Source organism: Mus musculus, chromosome 15 (genome assembly GCF_000001635.26).
Source record: "Mus musculus strain C57BL/6J chromosome 15, GRCm38.p6 C57BL/6J".
NCBI classification, from domain to species: Eukaryota; Metazoa; Chordata; class Mammalia; order Rodentia; family Muridae; genus Mus; species Mus musculus.
Genome location: NC_000081.6, coordinates 102,073,347 through 102,097,566, shown reverse-complemented (window position 1 = coordinate 102,097,566; position 24,220 = coordinate 102,073,347). Strand labels below are relative to the sequence as shown.

The 24,220-nt window shown below is 44.1% G+C and overlaps 1 protein-coding gene across 1 annotated transcript; it reads right to left on the bottom strand.

Annotated features, from left to right (window-relative positions):
• Positions 1 to 393: 393 nt before the first annotated feature.
• Eif4b (eukaryotic translation initiation factor 4B) lies at positions 394 to 23,794 on the bottom strand. Its single transcript, NM_145625.3, has 15 exons — positions 23,604 to 23,794; positions 15,454 to 15,591; positions 13,198 to 13,406; positions 12,772 to 12,888; positions 11,510 to 11,564; positions 10,928 to 11,062; positions 8,814 to 8,951; positions 8,537 to 8,710; positions 7,473 to 7,701; positions 6,073 to 6,170; positions 4,368 to 4,581; positions 3,854 to 3,909; positions 2,790 to 2,895; positions 2,518 to 2,590; positions 394 to 2,314 (listed from the first exon to the last, which is right to left on the bottom strand). Exons 1-15 carry the CDS (start codon positions 23,614 to 23,616, stop codon positions 2,234 to 2,236), a joined length of 1,836 nt encoding a protein of 611 aa, NP_663600.2. The 5' UTR covers positions 23,617 to 23,794; the 3' UTR covers positions 394 to 2,233.
• Between the last annotated feature and the right edge of the window lie 426 nt (positions 23,795 to 24,220).

The window sequence follows — 24,220 nt, the reverse complement described above, 5'->3', positions numbered from 1 at the left end:
CCTCAAATGTGTTCCAGTTCCTCGTGACTCTAGAGGTTGTCTCTATCCTAACTCATTTTCCTGTTTTCAGCGATGACCAGCTTTGAAAAGCTCCCTTAAGTCTGAAATATCTCTTGAGGTGGTTCCCTGTATCAGTGCCCAACAGCTTGCTAGGCAAGCCCACCACGTGGCTTCATGGACTGCAAGGAGGCAAACACTGGGGGTTGGAGTAAGTCAACCAGGACGGCGAACCCTGCCTGGGCTCCATGCACAGAGGTCCATCTCCACTGTTGGTGAGCCTACCCACTGTCCTGCAACAGCTCACATACTGCTGTGCGAAACGGAAGGAAGGGGTGGGGAAAGGAGAGGCATGGGGGGGGGGGGGGAAAGAGCGATAAACTGCAACATTAACCATCAACTTTAAAGACTGGATTTATTTGGAGAAAAACAAAAAAACCCTCAACCCAAAGGATGGGATTTTACATCTCAAGACATCTCCCAAGTAATGTCTACAGATTACAAATCATTTTCATAGAAGATATTTTTGTACAAATTTTACATGTATTCAGGAGCGGGACATAAGTCAACCCCTGTTTTTATTTTAACAGAGGAGCAAAGTAGGAGAGTGGGACAAAACAGCTGTCTTCGGATGCAACTATCTGGAAGGGAAATAGACATGAAGAGGGCAAACTACCTTCTCATTGTCTACAACAATGGTTTAAAAAAACCCATTCAACTGTGGGTATCTGCAAAAGCCCACTTCCTAGCTACTAGCCAATCAAATCCACCGGAGAAGCGATTTGCTGTGCCTACTGCTGCAGCACGGGACATCAGTGCTCCTGCACAGCAGGCCTAGGACCAAGGTATCCTCTGTCTGCAGGTACCTGACTACCCACAACAGGGAGGCTCGCCATCTTTGGAGCTGACCCCTACAAAGGTGCACATCAAAGCAGACAGGTCAAGCTACAGTGTTGCAAGAGAAACCAGGACCTTGCTCAATCGTTCTTTGCATTATCCTTTATTCTTGAGGGGAGTAAAGAAGCCAACCCTCCTAAGCAGAAAACCAGTCAGGGTCACATACATTATAAACAAGCACCAGCGTGGGGCTCCAGTGAGGGAGATTTATAGAAACCTTACATCCCATTCAAGGCTGAAGACCTCCAACTCACCCCATTTACACACCCCTATTCACCACCCAAGCCCATCAGTTGAGGCTGAAAGCTGCAGGAGCAGGCAGAAATCAAAGATAGCACAGAGAAAACTCACTGGCTTGCTTGAGAAAAGCAGCGAGTCCTCAGGCCATGGCTTTTTGTGGCTAAGATACAGTGTCTGTGGGAGGTGTGTGACTCACAGACAGCTCTGGGAGGCTAAGTGTCATGGAGACCATGAGATGACCAGAGTGACAAGGTTTTCAAAATAATATGGGTATATTTCAACCTCTAGAAAGGAGAGTTTAGAAGGGGCAAAGCCAGGCCTTCTCACTACCTGTTAAGTGCTTCCTCATCCAGAAATGACCATTCTATGTATGTGTTTACTGGAGGTCACACTGTTTCCCTCACTACCGGGTATAAAATATAATTAGTCACCTCCCCAAAGCTTTCCAAACCACGATTGAGTTTCCGTTCATCTTGGTCCCCAAGCGGGAACTACTTGTTAGTGCCCCGTAGACTCACTCCCAACTACCCCCTTGGGGGGTAAAAAAATAAAACAATTCCCCCTTAGGCTGGCCCCATTGAAGTCAGAACTAAAGTAGAGGGGCTGGCAGCCTCCTGGAGACTAAAACAGCTTGAGACTAGAGCTACCTTTCTAAGGATGGGAAATTTATTCAGGTAAATTCAGGTAATGTTTGGGTATTCACAGGTGCCATCTCAGGATAAGAATTAGAAAGTAGAAATCTCACTTCTGCTTTGCACCTTTTTCTACTGCCTAACTGATGTGACTGCCTCTCTGTCACTGCAATTCTGCTGAATGGAGCCCCAGGCACTAGTCACACAGTAACTGCTTGGTATTGTCAGACACAACTTCCCCATTCAAAAGCGGTAGCCACGTCTCTGGCTACAATGGTGATTCTCCAGTTACTTCAATACTTTAAAAGGCTGCAGCAGCATGCAAAAGAATTTCATTTCATTAAAAAAAAAGTTTAGAAAGGTCTTCAGGAGATGGTGAGTTTATTTTGTCTTGTCTGGATAGAGGTTTGATTTGCTCTTGAATGTTCCGGGGTGGAGACTAGGAGAAAGCACAGGGTGCGGAGGTCCTACTCAGTGCAGTCGTCGCCCTCATCCTCATCCTCGCCATCCACAGACAGAGCAGCGTACTTGCTTGCAGAGCTGAACTTCTGTAACAGGAGAGGACGGATCATGGATGGGAGCCCAGACCACACCCGTTCCTCTGCGAGAGCAGGGAGGGTCAGGGGCACGAGTGGACGGCCGCACACATCCTCTTTCCGAGAGCCGAGGAAGGTAACCCCACCTTAAGTGTGCTCACTGGAGACAAAAGGAGTCAGACGCAAAACTAAGAGGAAAGGCACATGGCACTTACAGAGGCTGGGTTCTCCTCAGGTTTCTTTGGCTCAGGCGCAGATCTGGAGTCTTGATCTTTTTTGCCATCCTTCCTGCAGAGACACAATAGGTATTCAATAGTGTTGCTGGGATAGTGCATTATTTTTAGATTCTGCAAATCTAACCGTGACTCTAGTTTATTCACAGTGGTAAACCTGGCAATGCTTGAGAAAGCCAAGAACTACTTTATAAAGATTCCCTGCGTCTAACACTACAAGATTCATAAACAGTGAGGAAAAAAAATATAGATACCTATCCAAGTCCTTCCAGTGGTCTCTGCTCCCTCCATCCCCGGGACCACGGCTGCAGCTTCCAGCTTGGCCTTGTGTGGCACCCACCACATCCACTTTATTTCCATCTGTTTAAACAGAAACACAAAACCAAATTCAAGGGTTAGAAAGTAACTCATCTCCCTGTCCTTGCTTTCCTTTAAGCTGAAGGAAACACGTATGAAGGGGAATTATCCCCACTCCAAACCAGCCTAAAGCCTTTTTTTCCCATTAAAAGTCCTACTGTAGTGACCATCACCTAGAAAGCAGGACAGAAATAGGAACTAGATAGATTGTTCTGTAGTGACCTTGGTTTACTAATGGTGACATTTCAAACTTGGACAGGACAGACACATTTATTCCTGTCCAATTTCTCCACAAAGGCAGGCTTTACCAGGAAGAGGCAGCTTTAAATACTCTTTGAAGAAGTCATTCCTGCCCTCTTCTGGCAGAAAAGGTAGCTCATCAAAGAACATTAAACAACAACAACAATAAAACAATTGACAGCTGAACGTTGATGGGGGTAGGGAAGTAGAGCCACTGCTAAGGTGTCAGCGTTTCTATAATCCTCAATAAAACACAGTAGGCCACTCCCTCACAAAAGCCATGAAAGTAGAGGCTGGCTGGGAAGAAGGGGACTGGCAGAAAGGAGGCTAACAGGGCAGCAGTGATGACCATGACTGAAACACATCACTTGACCCAAGAACTAACACTGCAGCTTCCATTAAAAAATGTCTTCTTGCTAGGTAGTAATGGTGCACATCTTTAATCCCAGCACTCGGGAGGCAGAGGCAGGTAGGTCAGCCTGGTCAGAGTTCCAGGACAGTCAGGGCTACACAGAGAAGCCTTGCCTAGAGAAAAACAAAAAGAAAAATTCTTTGGCAAGATGCTTAATCCTGGAGTCTCTCATTACAGGCATTTATTTTATTTATGTGCATTGCCTGCGTGTGTGCACATCAAATGCCCTGGAAAGAACTGGAGATATGCATGGTTGTGAGTACCACAGGGGTGCTAGGAACTGAACTTGTTCACATGGTGCAGGCTCACCTTTTCTTGATGGTCCTTCCTCAGGGGGCTGGACTGCAGCTACTTTCCCTCCACCACTGGAATAAAGCAGCAAGCAATCAGCCATCAGTTTTTACAGGAAAGACAACACAAGCTTACACCATTTTCCAAATGTACCAGGCTGCCTTTTCATTCCACACTACAATATTAAAATACAGGAAAGACTGTTGTCTTCTACACTTAAGGGCCATATGCTTTGGAAATCCAACATGCTTAGCTGGAGTCTTCTCTTGGAAAAATTTAAGAATCACTTGAGTGAGCAAGGTTACACTGACAGTATGTCCCAGGGCAAAGCATGTCTACATATTTCTATGGTAAATATTCCCATCATAGCTGATCTTAATCCACCAAACTCATGTCAACTGGTTAACAAAAATCAAGAAAACAGATACTGTTGAGACAACAGTATATGAATTATACAGGAGGCAACCTCCTCTGCAGCACACACTCCCTCAGGGCACCTCCACTAAGCAGCTGCTGTTACAGGCCTACTCACCTTGTAGGGGACGGCTGCTCTGTGTCTGAGCTCTGAGATCGGGCAGGAGGGTTAGAGCTTCGCTTCACCCACGCATTCTCCTTTGGTGGAGGGGCTGGCATTACCTTTAGAGGCTGGTCAGGTTTAGGAGGCTTAGAGGTTGGAGAGTGACAGTCTTCTTCTTTATTGAGGGTTTCATTTTCTAGAGACTTCTCACTCTCTCTCCTTCGTGTATCTGTGGGGGAAGAGGAGCTCGCTGTACAGAGCCCACCTGGACTGTAGCAGCAGGGGAATAGGGGCATCACATTCTTTTCCATCAGCAGCAGACAGACACTAACTGGTTCCTGATAGCTACAGTTACACATAAACCAATGGCTTCCAGGCCACCTGGAGAAAAGTGCTTTCTGGAAAAGGGGAAAAAGCTATCTGAAAGAACAGCAATCTTGTCTTTATTTGGAAGGAATGAACACTTTTTTCGGGGAGGTGGGGGGGGGGGTGTTACAACTTGTCTATGTATTAGGACAGCCGTAACTGGGAATAACACGCTCTTGTGGTGAATGGGACTCAGGACCAAAGCCCAGGAACCACTGCCCAACTCCAGCTCAGCAGAGGCCTTTACATGGGGACAAAAACCCAGACACATTTGTATTTGCACAAAAACTTCTCTGGAACCATGGAGCTTGCTTTGCCAACAGTTACAGCCTACATCTGAAGTACAAGCTCTAGCAAAGCGGCTACACAAAACCAGTATCACACTTACTCTAGCCAGAAGGAGCACTACACCATGTTACAGGGCGACTACAAAGGTCAAACAGCTTCAGAAAACTCTTACAACACTTGGCTCCATTGACAAATCACTCTGGCTTTGGGCTGTTTTAAAACACTCAAGTACAAGTAAACTTGGGAGGAAGGAGAGCTTTAGCAACAGCGAATCACAGTAAGAGGAGGACTCTACAATTCCTGTAAACCATCTGTATCAAATTCATCGTGGCATTAAGTGTCTTCTTTGTGCCTGGTACCTAGAGGCCAGACGTCATAATGACATCTTCTGGAACTGGAGTTACAGGTGATTGAGGGAACAGGGGAATTAAAACTGGGAACTCTACAATTTCTCCTTTACAGGAGGAGGGGTGCAGTCATCAGTGGCCCAGGACTCTGTGACACTACACACACATGCTAATGAGGAAATGACCATTTACCCCCAAGAACACCACTAATGTTGCCTAAACAACATCAAATAATGTCACCCCAAGAGGTCAAAAACCAGTGCAAAGTGAGGTGGCTCTAAAAAAACCAACACCAGTGAGACAGAAAATAGGGCTGGCAAAATATCATAGCAGGTAGCTTGCCACCAAAACCTGCTGAGATCAATCAATGACTGGAACATTCTCTCTGGGGAAAACAGACTGCTCCGAGTTTTCCTCTGGCCTTGTATCATGACACAAGACCCCACTCCTCCACAAAATAAATGGTAAAAAACAAAAACAAGACATCTAACAGTCAACTATTCTCCTTAGTGACAGACAGTCTGCAGATCACTGAAGTGTCTATTCTGGCACCTGTTCGAGGCCTTGCTAACTCAGGAGCTTCTGAGCAGAGCTCAAGGCCAGTCTGGTCACACAAGTCTTAGGACAGCCAAGGCTACATGGGAAAAAGAAGTTAACACTGCACAGCGCCCACACATCTGCGGGAGACAGGACTCCGATACCCACCCCACCTGACTTACTTCTGCCAGATGTGGCTGAGGCCCCAGTCTGCGATGACTCACTTCCTGTCCTTGACCGTTCTCTTTCCTGAGTTTCTTCACTTCGCCAGCTTGGGTGTCTGCACACAAGAGATCAACAAAGACGACACTTAATGCCACAATGAATCTGATACAAATGGTTTACACGAATTAACATCTATTAATTAATTAATTAATACACGGTCTTGGTGAGTGCAGGCCAGAGGACAACCTTGGGACATTGTTCCTTAGAAGCTACCCACCGTATTCTAATTTTATGCATGTGCTGCCCACATGTACGTCTGTGTACCATGCATGTGCCTGGTGCCTAGAGGCCAGACATCATCATGAGATCTTCTGGAACTGGAGTTACAGGTGGTTAAGGGAACAGGGGAATTAAAACTGGGGATTCTACAAGAGCAGCAAGTATTCTTAAGCTTTGTCACATTGGCCCACATGATCAGTGTAAGATTGTATCACACGGCTTTCTTTATCTTAAACCATTTCAAGGCAGCAGGTTACATATGCTGTTCTGAATACCTCAGGATTCCACATTAGCTTCTGCTCTGAAGACAGATGTGAAAGTCATTCAGACAGAACAGTGCTGAGCTTTTCCTAATAAAATCCTAAAATATATATATATATTTGTGCCAGGTATGGTAGCACATACTTTTAATCCCAACAATCCTAGGAGGCAAAAGCAGGTAGACCTCTGAGTTTGAGAGGCCATTCTGGTTTTCGGACAGCCAGAACTAGAGACCCTGTCTCAAAGAAAACAAAAATATTTTTCTAACAATTCTTATATTCTTTATGTTTGTATGCTATATGACCATAGCATACAAGCTTACAGAAAAAAACAGCGAAATAATTCCTGGCTATATTCAACAAGAAAAAGCATTCTCTATGTAATAAGAGAGAATGAATTTAGAGGTCATGCTGGCACCTGCACCACCTGGTAGCAGAGCATGAAGAGCATGAAGAGCATGAAGCCTGACTGGGCTCAGTGATTTCTGGTGTGGCCTGTTTTCAAAGATCAAGGCTAGTGAGATGACTTGGTAGGCAAGGACACTTCCTGCCAAGTCTGAAGATGCACAAAGTTGTCCTCTGACCTCTACATGCATGCTCACAAAGGTCAATAAAAAAAGAATTGGGTCAACCATTTATTTACTTCTGTTCCAAAGCACTACCAATTTCTATTTATGTCAGGTGTAGCACAAGTCTTTTTGAAAACATGAAGTCACAGAAGTCTTTAGTGTGTGACACTCTTACACTCTGTAGACTGCTCCACCCCACCCAATAAACACATCCGCGTGACAACCAGTAACCACTCCCATTTCCCAAGTGCTCAGGGCTAGGGTTAGGACTTGGCAGTAGGGAGAAGCCCCTTGTTGAAGACGCCTCACCTCTCCCGGGGCCGGCGGTCTAGTTTTGGCTCATCCAGCTGACGCTGCAGCTTCTCCTGCTCCTTCTGTAGCCGCTCCTCTACTTCTCTTTCCCTAGCAGCTGTGTCAACAGGCTTCGCCCCTCCAAAGATGGAGGCTGCCCGGCTGGACTGGGAGGTGCTGGCGGAGGCGTCATCCTCCTTAGGAGCGCTTCGAGGCTTGAGGTTCAGTCTGGGTCTCTGGGGGGGACCTAAGGCAAACGAGACTCTAAGTTAAAGTTTCCAAAACACCAGGAGGTGACTGCTGAGAGCCAGACTCGAGACTCTTAGGAATCTTGTTCAAGGATCTGGTCTGAAGATGAACATTTTCAACAGGTTAAAAACAAACAAACAAAACCTTGTAGCAATATGACATGGAAGAGTTTTAGGTGTGTATATTATAGACACAGGCGAACACAGCCATCAGTGCTGGAGTAGTCTCACTCTCTGCATGGCAGGCAATTAGAATCTAAACTACCTCCACAGCCAAGGGAGGCTCCATCTAGTTCTTACACTTTTGTATGAAATTCTTAGTAGTCCAATTTCTTTCACTTTTCAAATTATCAAAGTACTTTCAAAATAGACTTAAATTTAATCAAGCAGTGTTACCTAACAAGACCAATTTTCATCCTGATCAAAGGTAGAAAAAAACTAACATTCAGATGGTGTCGCCACACTTAGCCTAGGTGGCTGCTGTTTATTCTTAGCCCTTGTTAGAGCTGATTGTAACAGTGCTTTGTTTCGGTAACTAGGGGCACAATACTCAGAGTTGACCTCTGAAAACTAATCTCACCATTCATAGAATCAGTGATAATGACTGGCTGGGACTCTCATTTTCCTCACTGATAGGGCAACAGAAGGCTGTGTCTTCTCCTTTTCTACAGTTCATTAAATGTTAACTGAAGATGGCTATGGAGCAGCATCCAAGATGAAAACATTCTGTCTCCACGCTGCCATCCACACCCAGGTCTACTGTGCTCTGCCACCTCCTTTACAACTGAGAAACAACTTTCTAGTTTTCTGCTCCATGAAGAAAGAGATGAGTACCTCTGTCATCACGCCTATAATCATCCCGAGAGTAGTCATCCCTGGAGCTCCACGACCGATCATCCCGTCTGTCATAGCGGTCTTCATAGCGGTCCCCACCTCCTCTGTAGTCATCATCTCTCCGGTACCCACTTCCAAATGCCCTTCTGCCACTGCCTATCCTGGAGTCATAGCCTAATAACAGATCTCAAATTGTGGTCACACAGAAAGGGGGGGGGGAGCAAAATAGAAAATTCTTGAGAAGTGTTTTTCAACTGAGTATTATTATCATGACTACCTCGGTCATAGTCTCTGCTGCCTCGGTCATCATAGCGATCCCGGCCCCCATAGCGGTCCATGTCTCTGCGTGGGCCGTCCCGATATCCGTCCCTATACCCATCCCGATACCGGTCTGAATCGTAACGATCTCGATACTCTAGAAAGAAAAGAAAACAGGTAACAAGTGTGGCAGCTCACTAGACCAATTGGAGTTCTATTCTGACTACAGCCACAAACCATTTGTACCAACTTAAATGTTTTAGTATTTATTTCTTTAAAAGAAAAAAACAATCCCTGATGGGTGCTAGGAATGGAGCTCACTCGGCAGAATGCTTGCCTAACACACATGCGGCTCTAGATTTAATTCATAGGACCACACTACCACTTGGGATGCTGGGCAGCAGCAGGATCGCAGCAGGATCAAGTTCAAAGTCATTTTTCTTTCAAAAAGCCACCCCTGGCACCCCCATAACAGGTACAGGATATCTCCCTGATTCAATTTTGTGGTTTTAATATGCTTTTTCTTGGGTGGATAATGATAAATATCTATATATTCTATACAAATTCTAGAACATGATGTTTAAATACATTTAAGCACAAGAGACTATAGCTAGAATTTTCTATGTTTGATACCAATCAACCAAAGACTGTTTCAAAGTTTGGCATGAGGGTCAGAGACGGCTCAGCAGATCCTGCCTCTCAAGCCTGACAACCTGAGTTCCATTCCTAGGACCCACATGGAGGAAAGAAAACAAGGCTCTCAAAAGTTGTCCTCTGACCTCCACAACTTATACCAAGGCATACATGTGCTTGGTTAGGCAACCAATAAATGTTTTTAAAAAATCTGGCAGTGGCTAAGGAGAAGGCTCTACTCTTAAAGAGTGCACACTGCTCATAGGTCAAGTATCCAGTGCCTTCTTTTGGCCTCTCTGGATCCTGTTCTCGACTACACACTCCCTCCACGTTATCTCCCTCCCTTCTTGCTGTACGTGAACTTGCTTTGTAAACCAGGCTGGCCTTGAACTCTAGCTGCATCTGCCTCCTGAGTGCTGGGAATAAAGGATGCACCACCACACCTGACAAAAAAATAACACCCTAATCTCAACACACAGTAGGGTTAATGCAGGCAGATCTCTTGAGTCCCAGACCACCCAAGACTACATAGTGAGACCACCTCAAAAACAAACTTAGTATTAACACAACCCAGTACAGGCAAACACAAGGCTGCATCTCACCTTCACTCTCACAGCACTGCCCAGCCTTTCCTGCTGCTGCCAGTGTTCAGTGAAAAGGTTCTTTGTATACTTTCTTCAGCACAAAGTACAGTCAATATTTTCTTAAAAACAGGTTTATTTACTTAAACTTTTTAAAGTGCTGTCTGCCTGTACACTTATATGCCAGAAGAGGGCATCGGATTCCATTACAGATGGTTGTGAGCCACCATGTGGTTACTGGGAATTGAACTCAGAACCTTCGGAAGAGCAGTCAGTTCTCTTAACTGTAAGCCATCTCTCCAGCCCTAGTCACTGTATTTTTAAGTGAATCAATCTTACGTTTTCTGAAAGTCACCTTTAAAAGCTAAGCACAATTATAGTCACATAGCCGTTCCTGGCTGTGTTCCACATGGAATCTCACTGGTGGAGTTTAAATAAGCATCAGCTTTTTGCTGTAGGTTTCATGTCTGTGTGTATGTAGGTCTGTGTTGTTCTTGCTTGGCGTCAGGGTCTCTCTGTGACCTGAAGTAGATAGACCCACTGACAAGTCAGTAGGCTCTAGAGCTACCACCCTCACTGCACCACATCTGTCTTCTTACCAGGGAGACTAGGAATCCAACTTAGGATCCCACTGCTTGTTTGATAGGACTTTAACATTTGAGACCAAGCTACTACCTCTTCTGCCTCAGTTATTCTTTATAAACAATTGTGTTCAAAGAGAAATGCCTGTACTTTCTGTTAATATTTTTTAAAATTAGGAACTTATCAAATTTCTTATCTGCATTTGTCAACAATTCTTATTATCAAAATAACTCCCCCCAAAAAACTCCATAGAAACCAGACTTTATAAGTTGTTCCCCAACTTCTAACGTTCCATTATCAAACAGACCCAAGAAACAATTAAAAAACCTGAACTTACTGTCTCCAAAGCTATCATCGCCTCTTCTAGGTGGGTAGTCATCAAAACTGTCTGTGGTGGGACGGGCCCTCCAGTCTGTGTCTGTTTTGTCAGAATCCCGATTTCTATCTCGACCAAAAGAACGGTCATCCCTGTCTGTAGACAGAAAACCAAACAAGTTAGCTCACCCAAGACACCACTTACTTCTCACATGGTCCCTCACATCCCACCTACGGTTTCTATTGCACTGGCATCCCAAGGCCAGGCCTTGAGGTTGCTCTCTCCAGGTAACCGATCTATTCTTTTCCTCAAATGTATTTTAATTAATGTTTATCTATATCACACTAAAGCTCAAGCTCCTAGGTAGCAAATCTAATTATAAATTTACAGCCCAAGGATAGTAGGTGGTTTGAAATCGGAAGGAGATAGGATGAATCTGGATTATACTCATTAGGTATCAGTAGTAGTCCCTTCGACTGAGGCAAATCTCCTTTAATACTGCCTAAAGTTACCATGGAACAAAGCAGGCTGAGAACTGATTCTAGCCTCACTACCTCCCTAGGACCACTACACCAAACTGGGAAGTTCTACCAGTTTTCTTACCTTTATCCTGTGCTTGATCAGCAACATCCACACGAATTCTCCTGTTACCTAGAGACTGAGAGCATAGGATCCTATTAACTGACCCTTGTTAGCTTAAAAAGCTCTAAGAAGCAGGACATGGTGGCGCACGCCTTTAATCCCAGCGCTTGGGAGGCAGAGGCAGGCGGATTTCTGAGTTCAAGGCCAGACTGGTCTACAGAGTAAGTTCCAGGACAGCCAGGGCAATACAGAGAAACCCTGTCTCGAAAAACCAACCAAACAAACATAACACAAAACTCAAGAACTTCAAGAAAAATTTGAAGCAAATTTAGAGTTAACAAAGTTGGTGTTAGATTAATATAAAGTTAACTCTATTTTTCGAAAGCTAACTTCATATACCGGAGTAAACTCAATTTAGTGTAATGAAAGCAATTCTCAATCAGCTAACATGCTTGTAATTATAGCCCTCAGGAAGCAAGTTCCAGGCCAGCCTAGGATCTATAGGAAGACCCAGCGTCCAAAGAACAAGGACAATTAAAATACCAAAGCAGCTAGTTATTCAATCCAACAGGCCAACAACACAGCAGCGGCACACTGAGGACTGCTTTCTCCAGGCCTTTTCACTCAACTCAGAGCTTAGTTCCTCTGACTTCCCCTTTCCTAATTACCTTTTAAATACTCTGACCAACTGCTGAGCACCAACATGGATATCTGGCTCTACCAGTGAATTTTATTTAACATTATCTGATACAGACTAAGGCATTTAAATCATTATTCAATGAAAATATTTCTAAGAGCTGCTTATTTACAATTATACCAAATGGTAGATTCAGACTATGAAATTCTGGAGTTAAATACCCCAGCCCCGAAAAGATACACTTTAGAGAACCTAGTTAACTTTTCTCTCTACATTTATAAAGGCAGTTTATTTTTAAAAAGTAAAACCCTAGAGCTGACATAAAGTAGTAAATAGGTTCATTAGAAATCTGGTATGTTGGGTTTCTTCCCTAAAATTCCATTGCAATCACTGTACCTGAAATGGTATCAGGAGGGACTCGGTTTGGTTGATAAACAAAGACTGCCCATCCTTCGCCTGCACTTTCTGTGATTGGTTTGCCTGCCTGTCTGTCTGAGGGGAAGGTGTCAGATCTTGGAGTTCCTGATGGCTATAAGCTGCCATGTGGTCGCTGGGAATTAAACCCAGGTCCTCTGGAAGAGCAGCCAGTACTCCTAAAGGCTGAGCTTTCTCTCCACCCCCTCACCCCACCTCTTAATTTCTTTACCTCTTCATTGAGACTCAGAGCACTGAGCAGAGAATCCAGGTCCTCAAATTCTGCGTAGCCGAAACCTTTCAACCTGTCTGGATTGCTGGGTTCCCGTGGTAAGCGTACAGCGCTGATCTGAGAGAATAAAGAAACAAACAAACAAACAAAAAAACAGGGTTAAAAACAAACAAACCAACCCAAACAAAAAGTAATTTCTCCAAAGAACATATAAGAACCTGGGAGAAAAATGGGTAGAGGGGCAGAAGACAAATTACTCTATAGCCCACACTGTTCAAGTCATAGTAATTTAACCCTTAAAACAAAATTAATTAAGGTATTCTTTGCATCTTGGACTCTGTTGCCTTCCTCTGTGGCCCATCCCACAATCGGTTTATTTAGCTTTTATCCTCAATATCCCACAGTTTGACACAAAAAGACACTTACATTTAATCCTCTAAAGAAATCCTTAATGGAGTCTTCTGTCACATCATAGGGCAGATTCCCTAGGAAAGCAGTGTAGGGTGGCGACTTGGGAAGACGGCTCCGGTCAATATTGGGTTCCCGAGCAGCCCGTGGAGCAGTGGGAAGGATGGAACGGTCAATTGGAGGCGCCCTGTACACGTCATCATCGTTACTATGCCAAGTTGTTGACACTAGGACAGAAGAGCAGACAAAAGGAAATTAAGAAGCCAAGCATGGCAGAGCACCTGAGTAACTGAGACAGTAGGATAAATGTGAGCAAATCCAGCCCGGGTTACAGGCTAAGACCATCTCAAAACAACCCAAAATCCAGCAGTCATAGTGTAGAGGCTGGCTCAAAGTCTGAGACCAGCCCAATATTCACAGTGAACCCCAGACCAGTCACTACTATAAAAAAGAGATTCTGTATTAAAAAGCACATGCTGGAAGGTGGTGGCACACACCTTTACATCTGAGTTCAAGGCTAGTCCAGCCTAGAGAGTGAGTCTTAGCATAGCCAGGGCTACACAGAGTAATCCTGTCTTGAAAAAGCAAAATCCTTCAAACCAACTCCCACAGATCCACATGCATATAAGATTAGAGCCAGAGATTCATGCCAACACCAAGCCAAGTCAAAACAAGGCTGTGCCACTGAAGCAAAAGACAAGAAAATACTTCTAAGGTGTTATAATCAAGATCGAAAAAAGAGGGACTGAAGAGATGGCTCAGCAGTTAAGAGCACTTGTTGCTCCTGCCGGTCTCAGGTTTAATTTCCAAGCACCCATATGGTGGCTGGGATCCAACAGGCACACAATTATTACACATAAACAAAGAAAAAAAAAAAAAAACAGAAAGTAAGGAGTACTCAAGGTCTATTTTGTGGATCTTAAGGCCTTTGACTGCTTTCTCTCATTTCACTCTTTAAGGAATCTATGAACCAAATCCTTCACATGTTTACTATAAAACACTTTAGCCTGAGAAGCCTGCGACACTGTTCTATATACAGAAAACAAAACTCAGTGAAGACAATTATCTGATGGTAAAGCATTTGACCAGGATCCTCTCTACCTCAACACGCTAAGCACTCTTGACAGCTCTCACTCCCACATGGGCGGGGCTTGTGTGCTCTGCCCCTTCCCCACCTTTGCTTTTGTGAAGACAGTGTGTGTCTACCCTGGGGCTCGAGGCCTTCCTGTCTCTACTTCCCAATCCCAGGAATTACAGCTCATACCACCTTACCAGGGCTTCCTCAAGATTTGTCTTCCCCCCAAACCCAAACAAAAAAACAACTATCCTAGTCCTGGTCCCTGAATTTGTATTTAGTTTCAACATTTAGAGAATATATAAGCTATATAAAACTTCCTGTTTTCATTATAAAAGAGGCCACACACAAAGTAGTCAATTTGCAATAAGTTTTTTGGGGGGTGGGGTAGGAATGGAGAAAGAAAACTGGCTAGACTGATGAAGCCCTAGGTGTGGTATGCATGTCTATAATTCAAGTACTAAGGAGGCAGATGTGAACAGATCTCTGATAGCTTGAGATAAGCCTTGTCTGAAATATCAAGTCTAGGTCACATAGGGCAACAGGAGACCTTGTCTGAAACACAAAGCCGAAACATATATACCCTAACCAAAACCAAGGCCAGGCTGGGTGGCGCAAGCCTCAATTTCAGCATTCCAGGACAGATGATCTCTATGGATTCTACGCCAGTCAAGGATTCATAGTGAGCTCATACTCCAAACACCACCCACCCACCCACCCAACCAAAACACCACAAAGCTTTTAGGTTTTCCTTATGAGTGATATCACAACGCAATTGACAAAGTTGTGTATATTCAGCTGCTGGCATCAAGTTGAGGTGAAAATAGGCTGAGGGAACAAAATAGGAATTAACTACATGGGAAATACAGAACAGTCACGATGTATCCCTTGAGCTAGCCTTACACATTTAGAGTACCCTGTAACAGACAGAGTGAGCGCACCACCACACCTAGCTGCTCAGTCTTAATAAATAGCCAGGCCCAGCATGTGATTATGCTCAAAGTTCACTTTAGTTTGAAAGTCAACCAGAGATTAAACCCAATACCCTGAAACACATAAAAAATTTCAAGCTGTACAAATTAAAATCCTTTCTAATCACAAACGAGGCAAATCATGGAATACCATTTTATTTAGAAAACAGTGAACTTTTAATTTTAAGCACAATGATAGCTCCAAGGACAACAACAAAGGGAAATTACCATCTCCTTCCAGATCGTCTGTTTCATCAGCCCAGCTGACTGGTTTGGGGACATAGGTGCTTCCTCCACCAGTTCCTCCATCCTCAGCTAGAAAGTCCGTTAGGGAGATGGTCTTCCCCTTCTTATTCTTCTTTTTTGCTGAAAGAGAGAAAGATTACTCAAAGACAAGTAAGTACTTAAGTCTTATCCTGAACCATTAAAGACATGTAAAGAAATCAACAAAGACCTACCAGATAACTGGATTGTGGAATTCACATCATAAAAGAATTGTTACGCAGATATAAATGTGGAGAAAACACAAAACATTCAAGAAGTCAGGCATAATATTTGAGACAGGAGAGGACAGTTGTGTGTGTGTGTGTGTGTGTGTGTGTGTGTGTGTGTGTGTGTGTGTGTGTGTGGTGGTGGTGGTAGAGAATAGCTCATTTGCTGGCATAGAAGCATGAAGTCCTGGGTTTAATCCTTACTATATAAACTGAGTGTGGCAGGATACACTTGAAATGCTAGACTAAGTAGGTAGAGGAAGGAAGATCAGAAGTTAAAGGCCATCTTCAGCTATAGGGTGAGTCTGAGGACAGCCTGGTATACACGAGACCCTGTCCCACAAAACTATAAATGCTTAAGTATACAACATCTTTAGGTATAGAAAAGGAAAGCTATCCATTAATACCCTTTGGGAAATATGACTACAATGGAGAAATCCTTCATTTATTACTAATAGACAAATAAGGCAAAGGCCTTACAACAAATCACTCTCCAGTTACATTGGAAATTTTTAGCCAGGCAGTGGTGGCACATACCTTTAATCCCAGCACTTGAGGAAGAGGCCGGAGGATCTGAGTTGGAGGCCAGCCTGGTCTACAGAGAAAGCTTAAAAAACCAAAGAAAGATAATTTAATTTAGAAATGACTTACAATGGGAAAAAAATTGCTATATAAACCAAGGTAGCATTGAGTTCAGGGATCTAAGTGTTTCTGTTTTACCATTCCTGTAATAAAGTGCTTTCTAAAAAGTAAAACTAACAGACTGGAGTGGTGGCTCAGTCATTAAGAGCCATTTGTTGCCCTTACAGAAGACCCAAATTCAGTTCTCAGCACCCATAACTCCAGAGGATCTGGCCCCTTCTGAATTCAAACATGCAGGTAAAACAACTATATAGATAAAACTAATCTAAATTCTAACATGCTAGTATATACACTGCTCCTTAAATACAAAGAAAACCAGTTCCTACTTACATGTAACAGTCTCTAGCTACACAAAGCTATACAATACTTTATGTGTATTGTCTACTTGTTAAATAACCACAGGGAAGACTCAAAAAATCTATCCAGAGGGAAGGAAAGGAAACCTCAGGTATTTTCCTAGCACATGAAGGGCTCTTCCTTCAGGACACTGAATAGGAAATAACTTCTATGGCAGGTTATCATAGCCACGGTAAAATGCCTGCTGCCCCCAGTGGCATTTGAAAGCATTTGATTAAATGGCATGCAAATAACCTGAATTCTCTGTACCTTCAGAACTTCAGACCCAGCACAGTCAATTCAAGGGACCAAGAGGAGTTCTAGAACAAAGTCACCACCAGGCCATTAAGGGGGGAACTTCCCCTAAAACCAAAACCAAAGCAAAACCATCCTACCTGGCTGGGTAGGAATCGGCCTGTTAACTCAGTACCATTGGATGATTTCAAGTTTGAGGTCAGCTCTGGTAACCAGTGACTGTTCCCTCCTCCAAAAGTTAAGAGCTTTGCTATTATCCTAATAGCTTCATAGTTGTCACTATGCAGTCCTGGCTGGATACATACTCTGAGATCCGCCTGTCTCTGCTCCTCAAGTGCTGGGATTAAAGGGATGGTTCACCCAGCAGCTTCTTCTTCTTCTTTTTTTTTTTTTGGTTTTTCGAGACGGTTTCTCTGTATAGCCCCTGGCTGTCCTGAAACTCAAGCTTCATGTTTTTTTTAACAATCACGAGTCCTTTCAATTCTCACCTTTCAACTCAAGAAAGAATATATATTTTAAAAGATTTACTTATTATTATACACAAGTACACTATAGCTGTCTTCAGATGCACCAGAAGAGGGCGTCAGATCTCATTACCGGTGGTTGTGAGCCACCATGTGGCTGCTGGGACTTGAACTCAGGACCTTTGGAAGAGCAGTCGATGCTCTTACCCACTGAGCCATCTCGCCAGCCCTCAAGAGAATATTCTAATTCGATACACTAATGCTTACTAAAAAGAAAGTTGCTTTTTCAAATTCAAAAGCTGTTGGGAGAAAATAAAGGTACCCTGTTTTGCTATGAATGCTACAGACAGCATTATGTATGTAACAACAGCCTCAAGTGTTAGAGGTTGAATGTTCAACCCAAATGAAGAGATGACTATAAGTCAGTCCTTTTTTAAAAAAAAGTGACTTAATGCTAATGTGACTCTAAAAAATTGATAGTCTATCAGTCAGATCACATGATCCTTAGTCTGTTCAGTTTCTCTGAATCAGTTGTTGACTATGCCATATTTCAAATTCTAAGGTTAGACTACCGAGGTCTGGCCACTGGATTGAGCTACAGTTAACTTACTGTGTTTGAAAATACTTCATCAGAGGCTGGGTCCTAAAGCACTCGCTCTGTTCCAATTCACATGCAGACATGTGTAAGTTTTGTGCCCCACCCCCATGCATCTCCAGCGGACCACTAAACGCCCAAGCAGCCAAGAATGACTTTGAACTCTGATTTTCTTGCTTCCACCTCAGTATTGTGATCACAGGCATGCACCACCAAACCAGGCTGACAAGGTAGGTGCTGGAGATTGAACCCAGGGACTCTGTGCACTCTAGGCCACTGAGTTAACCAACAATAAGATCACTTGTGCAATACAAGGTAGACTATATAAGACTACATGTTGAGCAGGGTGTGGTGGCGCATGCCTTTAATCCCAGCACTCGGGAGGCAGAGGCAGGCGGATTTCTGAGTTTGAGGCCAGCCTGGTCTACAGAGTGAGTTCCAGGACAGCCAAGGCTTTACAGAGAAACCCTGTCTCGAAAAACAAAGCAAAGCAAAACAAAACAAAACAAAACAAGACTACACGTATGAGCATTTGCTGATTGATGTTTTTATTATGTGAGTCCTAAAACTGTCCTACAGTTTATATTTACTTGTATTTAGTTGGGCTGGTGAGATGGCTTAGTAGTTAAGAATACTGGCTGCTCTTCCAGGTCCCAAGTTAAAATCCCAGCAACCATGGCGACTCATGACAATCTATAAAGGGATCTGATGCCCTCTTTTGGCATGTACATGCAGACAAAGCACTCCTACATAAAAATATAAAAACATGAGAAAACTGGGAAGGAGGGGTAACATTTGAGATGTAAATAACCAATGAGAAAAGCATGAAATTCCCTGGAACTGGCATTACAGACAATTGTGAACCACCACCTGGGAGCAGGGAATTGAACCCTGATCCTCTGCAAGACTACCAAGCACTCTTAGCCACTGTCATCTCTCCAGCCACATTATATTAGTCTTTACCTTCCACCACCACAGCGTAATCTAGAATGACTCTACCCTTTGAAATGATTTGGCTTAAATCAACTTTGTAGATTAGGTTTTCTCAACTCTTAACCTTTTAACTCAAGTTTAGGGAAAAAAAATCATTAACATTACTTGCTATTTCAAAATAAGCTAAAGCATCAATAAAACATTTACAACAAAACATTAATACTTTAAAAAAATCCTTTTAAGTCATTATTTCTCCCTTTAACATCCTTACTGCTGGGCTGGAGAGATGGCTCAGTAGTTAAGAGCACTGACTGCTCTTCCAGAGGTCTTGAGTTCAATTCCCAGCAACTACATGGTGGCTCATAACCATCTGTAATGGGATCTGATGCCCTCTTCTGGTGTGTCTGAAGACAGTGACAGTGTACTTACATATAATAAATCTTTGGGCCGCAGTGAGCGGAGGTCCCAAGTTCAATTCCCAGCAACCACATGATGGATCACAACCACCTGTACAGCTACAGTGTATCATATACATAAAACCAACCTACCACCACCAACAAAAACATCCTTACTGCCCCTTCCTCCACCAAATCTGGTTGAGGCAAGTCTTCAAGATTAAAATCCCAAGCCAGGCGTGGTGGCACACGCCTTTAATCCCAGCACCCGGGAGGCAGAGGCAGGCGGATTTCTGAGTTCGAGGCCAGCCTGGTCTACAAAGTGAGTGCCAGGACAGCCAGGGCTACACAGAGAAACCCTGTCTTGAAAAAAACCAAAAAAAAAAAAAAAAAAGACTAAAATCCCCTAAAAGATCTCTCATTTAATGTGGCTGCACAGTAATCCAGTCACACATAAGCAGTTTCTAAAGGAGAATAAAGTAAGATAGTACCATTTGTCTTATTCCATCTTATTTCATCGACAAGTTATCAAAATCCTCTATGCCCTTTGATCCTTCAACATTAGGGCCTTCCACATTTAAAAAGATTTCAACTGTGGGGGGCTGGAAAGATAGGTCTGTGGTTCAGACTGTGTTTCCAGTACCCAGCTCAGAACAACATGTAACTACAGCCACAGGAAGTATCCATGTACCTGTATCCACGTGCACATGTTTAGATACACATACACAATTAAAAATAAAAGGAATAATTTTAAGGCCAGGTGTGGCTACATATACCTTTATTTCCAGCACTTAGGAGGTAGAAGCAGGAGGATCTCTGTTTAAGGCCAGCCTGGTCTACAAAGAGCCTATCTCAAAAAAAAAAAAAAAAGATCAACTCTTTTGTTTAGTTCTTCAAGAATATAGTCTTTGCTGGGGGCTGGTGAGATGGCTCAGTGGTTAAGAGTGCCGACTGCTCTTCCAAAGGTCCTGAGTTCAAATCCCAGCAACCACATGGTGGCTCACAACAAAACAAAAATCTGATGCCCTCTTCTGGAGTGTCTGAAGACAGCTACAGTGTGCTTACATATAATAAATAAATATTTTTAAAAAAATAGTCTTTGCCACACATTGATTTAACCAGTTCAATTCTTTCATCTCCCTTCTAACACCATTCCTGATCCTTAAAACAGTTAGTTCCCTTGTAAATTACATCTCAAAGCTATTTTGTTTTGTTATTTGAGACAGGGTTTCTGTGTAGCCCTGGCTGTCCTGGAACTCACTCTATAGATCAGGTTGACCTCAAACTCAGAAATTCGCCTCCCACTGCCTCCCAAGTGCTGGGATTAAAGATGCCACCACACGCAGCTCAAAGCTATTATTAAAGTAAACATACATACTGTTTCAATATGAAACACCATTTTCCTTCAATTGACAATACTTAGTATTTGACTTCTTGATCTAAGTATCCTTACAGAGCAACAAATACTCTGTACAAAAAGATAATTTGTATACATTTAACTAGTTCTTGAAACTGTTTCACTATGAAGATCAACACAAAAAAGAAACCATTTAATACATCTTCTCACTGAAAAAAACCAAAGAAACACCTCACAGCATGCCTGTCTTATCAATTAAAGTCCTAGGCACAGCTTATACACTAACTACAATTTTAAAGTAACCTGTATCAAACACGATTCCTTAGAGATAAACTGTTCATTAACAAATGAAAAAAACTGAGACAGCTCACTTAACAACTCATATAGCCACAATAAAAATGTAAAGGCCCTTTTTCTGAGCCAGGATCTCACTGTAGTCCAGGCTAGCCTGGAACTATGGCAATCTTCCAGCCTCAACCTTCTGAGTGCTAGGACAATACTCAAGGTAGCTTGCTCAGCTAAACCCTCATAGATTTAAGTCTTCTTTTAAAGAAGCAACTAAAGAATTGCCTACATAGGTTCAGGTTTCCTAGAAACTTAAAAGAATCCTCATTTGTCAGTCAGCTCTGAGACAAAGATACTAAGGTCATATGGAAACTAGTATTGTCTCAAATATTTTTTCACCTTACCAAATAGTGATTAAGTTGTATCTGGCATTTTTACAGAGAAAACCCAAGACCCATTTCCAACTCTGAACTGAATTGGAGAGGAGACCTTCCTAGGAGGGCAGATTATTAAAGAAAAAGGAAAGGAGACACCATCAGGGAAATCTTGTAAACCAGTGGATCACAGTCAACAGAATAAAACCAAATACACAACTTACCAGGGTGTCTTTTTCTCTTTTAACTTTTGACTATTTTTTGATTGCACACAGGTTAAAGGACAACCTGCAGGAGTCTGCTCCCACCTCTACTACAAGGATTCTTCAAACTCAAGTTGACAGCATTGGCACCAAGTGCCCCAAACCATCTCCCCAGTCCAGCTATGTCGTTCACCACTAAGAATCTCCCAAGAGGAAATTCATCTAGATTTCTCATTTAGTTAAGACACTAAACTTTAAGCCAAGGAGTATTTTTCACTGATTAAAATACGTTTTTGTAATTTGTAGACGATCCTTTTAGCCATCAATTCCAACTTCGTTCTTGTACTTACAATCTTAATGAGCCCAGCTAGGAACCTGGTGTTTCCAGGACTGTGACTCTGTCTGATCTGCTACCTGCAAACAACGTGACCCTCGACAAATCTTTGAGCAATTTTTCCTCAGCTGGAGAAACCACCAGTTCTTTACATGCTCTCACAGGCTTGTTCAATTAAGTGCTCTACTAACAAAAGCTGTTACCCAGGGTTGGGGATTTAGCTTGGAGTGCTTGCCTGGCACGGCCAAAAACTCTGTTCAATGTCCAGCAATGCAGGGGAGGAAAGGAAGTTCTCATGGCCGAAGGCAGTAGATTCAGTGAGAAAGTTTTCCAAAGACAGAACCCGATTTCCTTGTAATATTAGAAAAGATGGACTTCTGGTTAAGACACTGAATGTTGCCAGGCGTGTTGCTAAACACCTTTAATCCCAACAACCCCAAGGCAAGCCTGGTCAGATAGTCAAGAGCTAAATGAGAGACCTTGTCGCACAGTTTAGGCACAGCAATCCAAAAGGTATTTTTAACAGATTATGCTATAAAAAATAAACTAAAACGAAAACTAATGCTGGGTGTCTAAAAGCCCTCTGGTATTCACAGGTCCACTGCAAATGCCAAAAAAACCCAAAAAGCAAAAAACTTGGAAAACAAAACAAAACAAAAAAACAAAACCCGAAACGACCTCCACAAACCTCACTTGCAATGCAGGGAATATACATTCCACCAAACAAACAAACGCACGCAGAACCTCTAGCCACTATTTTAATAGCACCTTCTGGAAGTTTCCCAGTTATCTGGGAAAATGACAAAAGCTGAATCCTGACACTAAAACTACCCAAAAAATGGAAGTTCTATATAATGCAACGCCCCGATTTCCTTCCCCACCTCTGCCTGGCATATAGTGTGCACTCAATAAAAACTGTTGGTTGAATCAAGAGGTGGAAAGAAAAAGGCACAGGAGAAATCTAGGTGTCTATCCCTACAGCACCTAACACGTGGGAGCACCCTGGGTTCCCTACCCCCAACTATAGTGGGGCCAAACCTAATATGCGTTCGCTTGGGAGTACAGCGGCCGTGCCACGCTCCCAAACCGACTAAAGCTTAAAGTACAAGGTCATAAACGAGCAAAAGCCAGGTCCATCCAGGCTTCCCATCTGGAGTCCAGCAGCGCGTGTTTCTGAGGCGCGCCTTCTCCACCACCTCGCCTCGTCGCCCGTGCCGCGCACGCGCACCGCTGCTTTCATCGGCCCCTCCACAGCCTCGCGCTCGCGTTCTAACTGCACCCCCCCGCCCCCACGAGGGTCCGCAACGGCCTCGCGCCTTGGAGACCCGGCCCAATGTGTTCCGGTCCGCGCGCCAACCGCCTCCTTCCTCCACCCGCGCCTTGGCGCGGGCGCGGTGCTTCACGCCTTTGAGAGCCTCGCGCCTCCCGCACGTCTCTCTGTGCTGCCTCCTCCAATTGAAGGCAGGGTCCACCATTTCTGCCTACTCCAACCTCGCGCAACGGGGTGAAAAGGGTGTGAGGGGGAGGGGAAGGCCTTCCCCTCCCCCTAGACATCCCGAGGCGGTAACCTCAAGCGGCCATGCCGCTAGCCTGCCGCTGCCCCCAGGTCCGAAAGGAGCCGGTGCCTCCTGCCCCCGACCTCCAGCAAGGAGCGGACCAAGCCCGGAGGCTGTTTCCGAGCCTGGTCTTTGGCCACGCTCGGCCGCTCACTCACCTGAGGCCGCCATGTTGGGAGAGGGAGAGAGAACGCAAAGGACCCGGATGAGGCAGTCACGTGATTATAGCGGGCGCGACGGGCTTGGAGACGTGAAACCAGGAGGGGGCGGGGAGCCGAGGACGGAGGCAGAAGGCGGGGCGCCGCCGCCGCGCTGGGTTCGTAAAGCAGCGCGAGGGGGTGGCGCGGCGTCCGACGGGAAGACCTGCGCGACATGTGGCCGAAGGGGTGGAGTCTGAGCTGTCGCGAAACCCTTCGCTTTACGTCGGGCCCGGCGCGGCCGTCCGGTCCGATCTGCGCCCGGGGCGGAGTCTCCTGGCGCACAGACTTGTGGGTGCTGGATCGGCGCGAAGGGCGGGGTCGCACTTGCTGATTCTATGGAACAGAGTGGACTTGGAATCTAGAATGGGTGTGCCACAATTGATTTTTTCCGAAGGGAAGATTCTGAGTTTCTTTTTAAATCACTTTTTGTAAAGACAAAGAAAATATAATGTTCCGTAGAATGGTTTCAATTAAGAAGGTAACATTTGAACCATGGGCTTTTGCCTCATTTAACCCTCCAATGGACTGACAAGGGCCAGCACCGAGTGGCTAGCCACATTTCTTACAGCGAATGC

Coding starts and splice junctions, on each gene's coding strand:
- Eif4b (NM_145625.3), bottom strand. Junction 13,407..15,453: donor AGACGATCTGGAAGGAGATG/GTAATTTCCCTT, acceptor CTTCTGTCCTAG/TGTCAACAACTTGGCATAGT. Junction 6,171..7,472: donor GACCGCCGGCCCCGGGAGAG/GTGAGGCGTCTT, acceptor TCTTGTGTGCAG/ACACCCAAGCTGGCGAAGTG.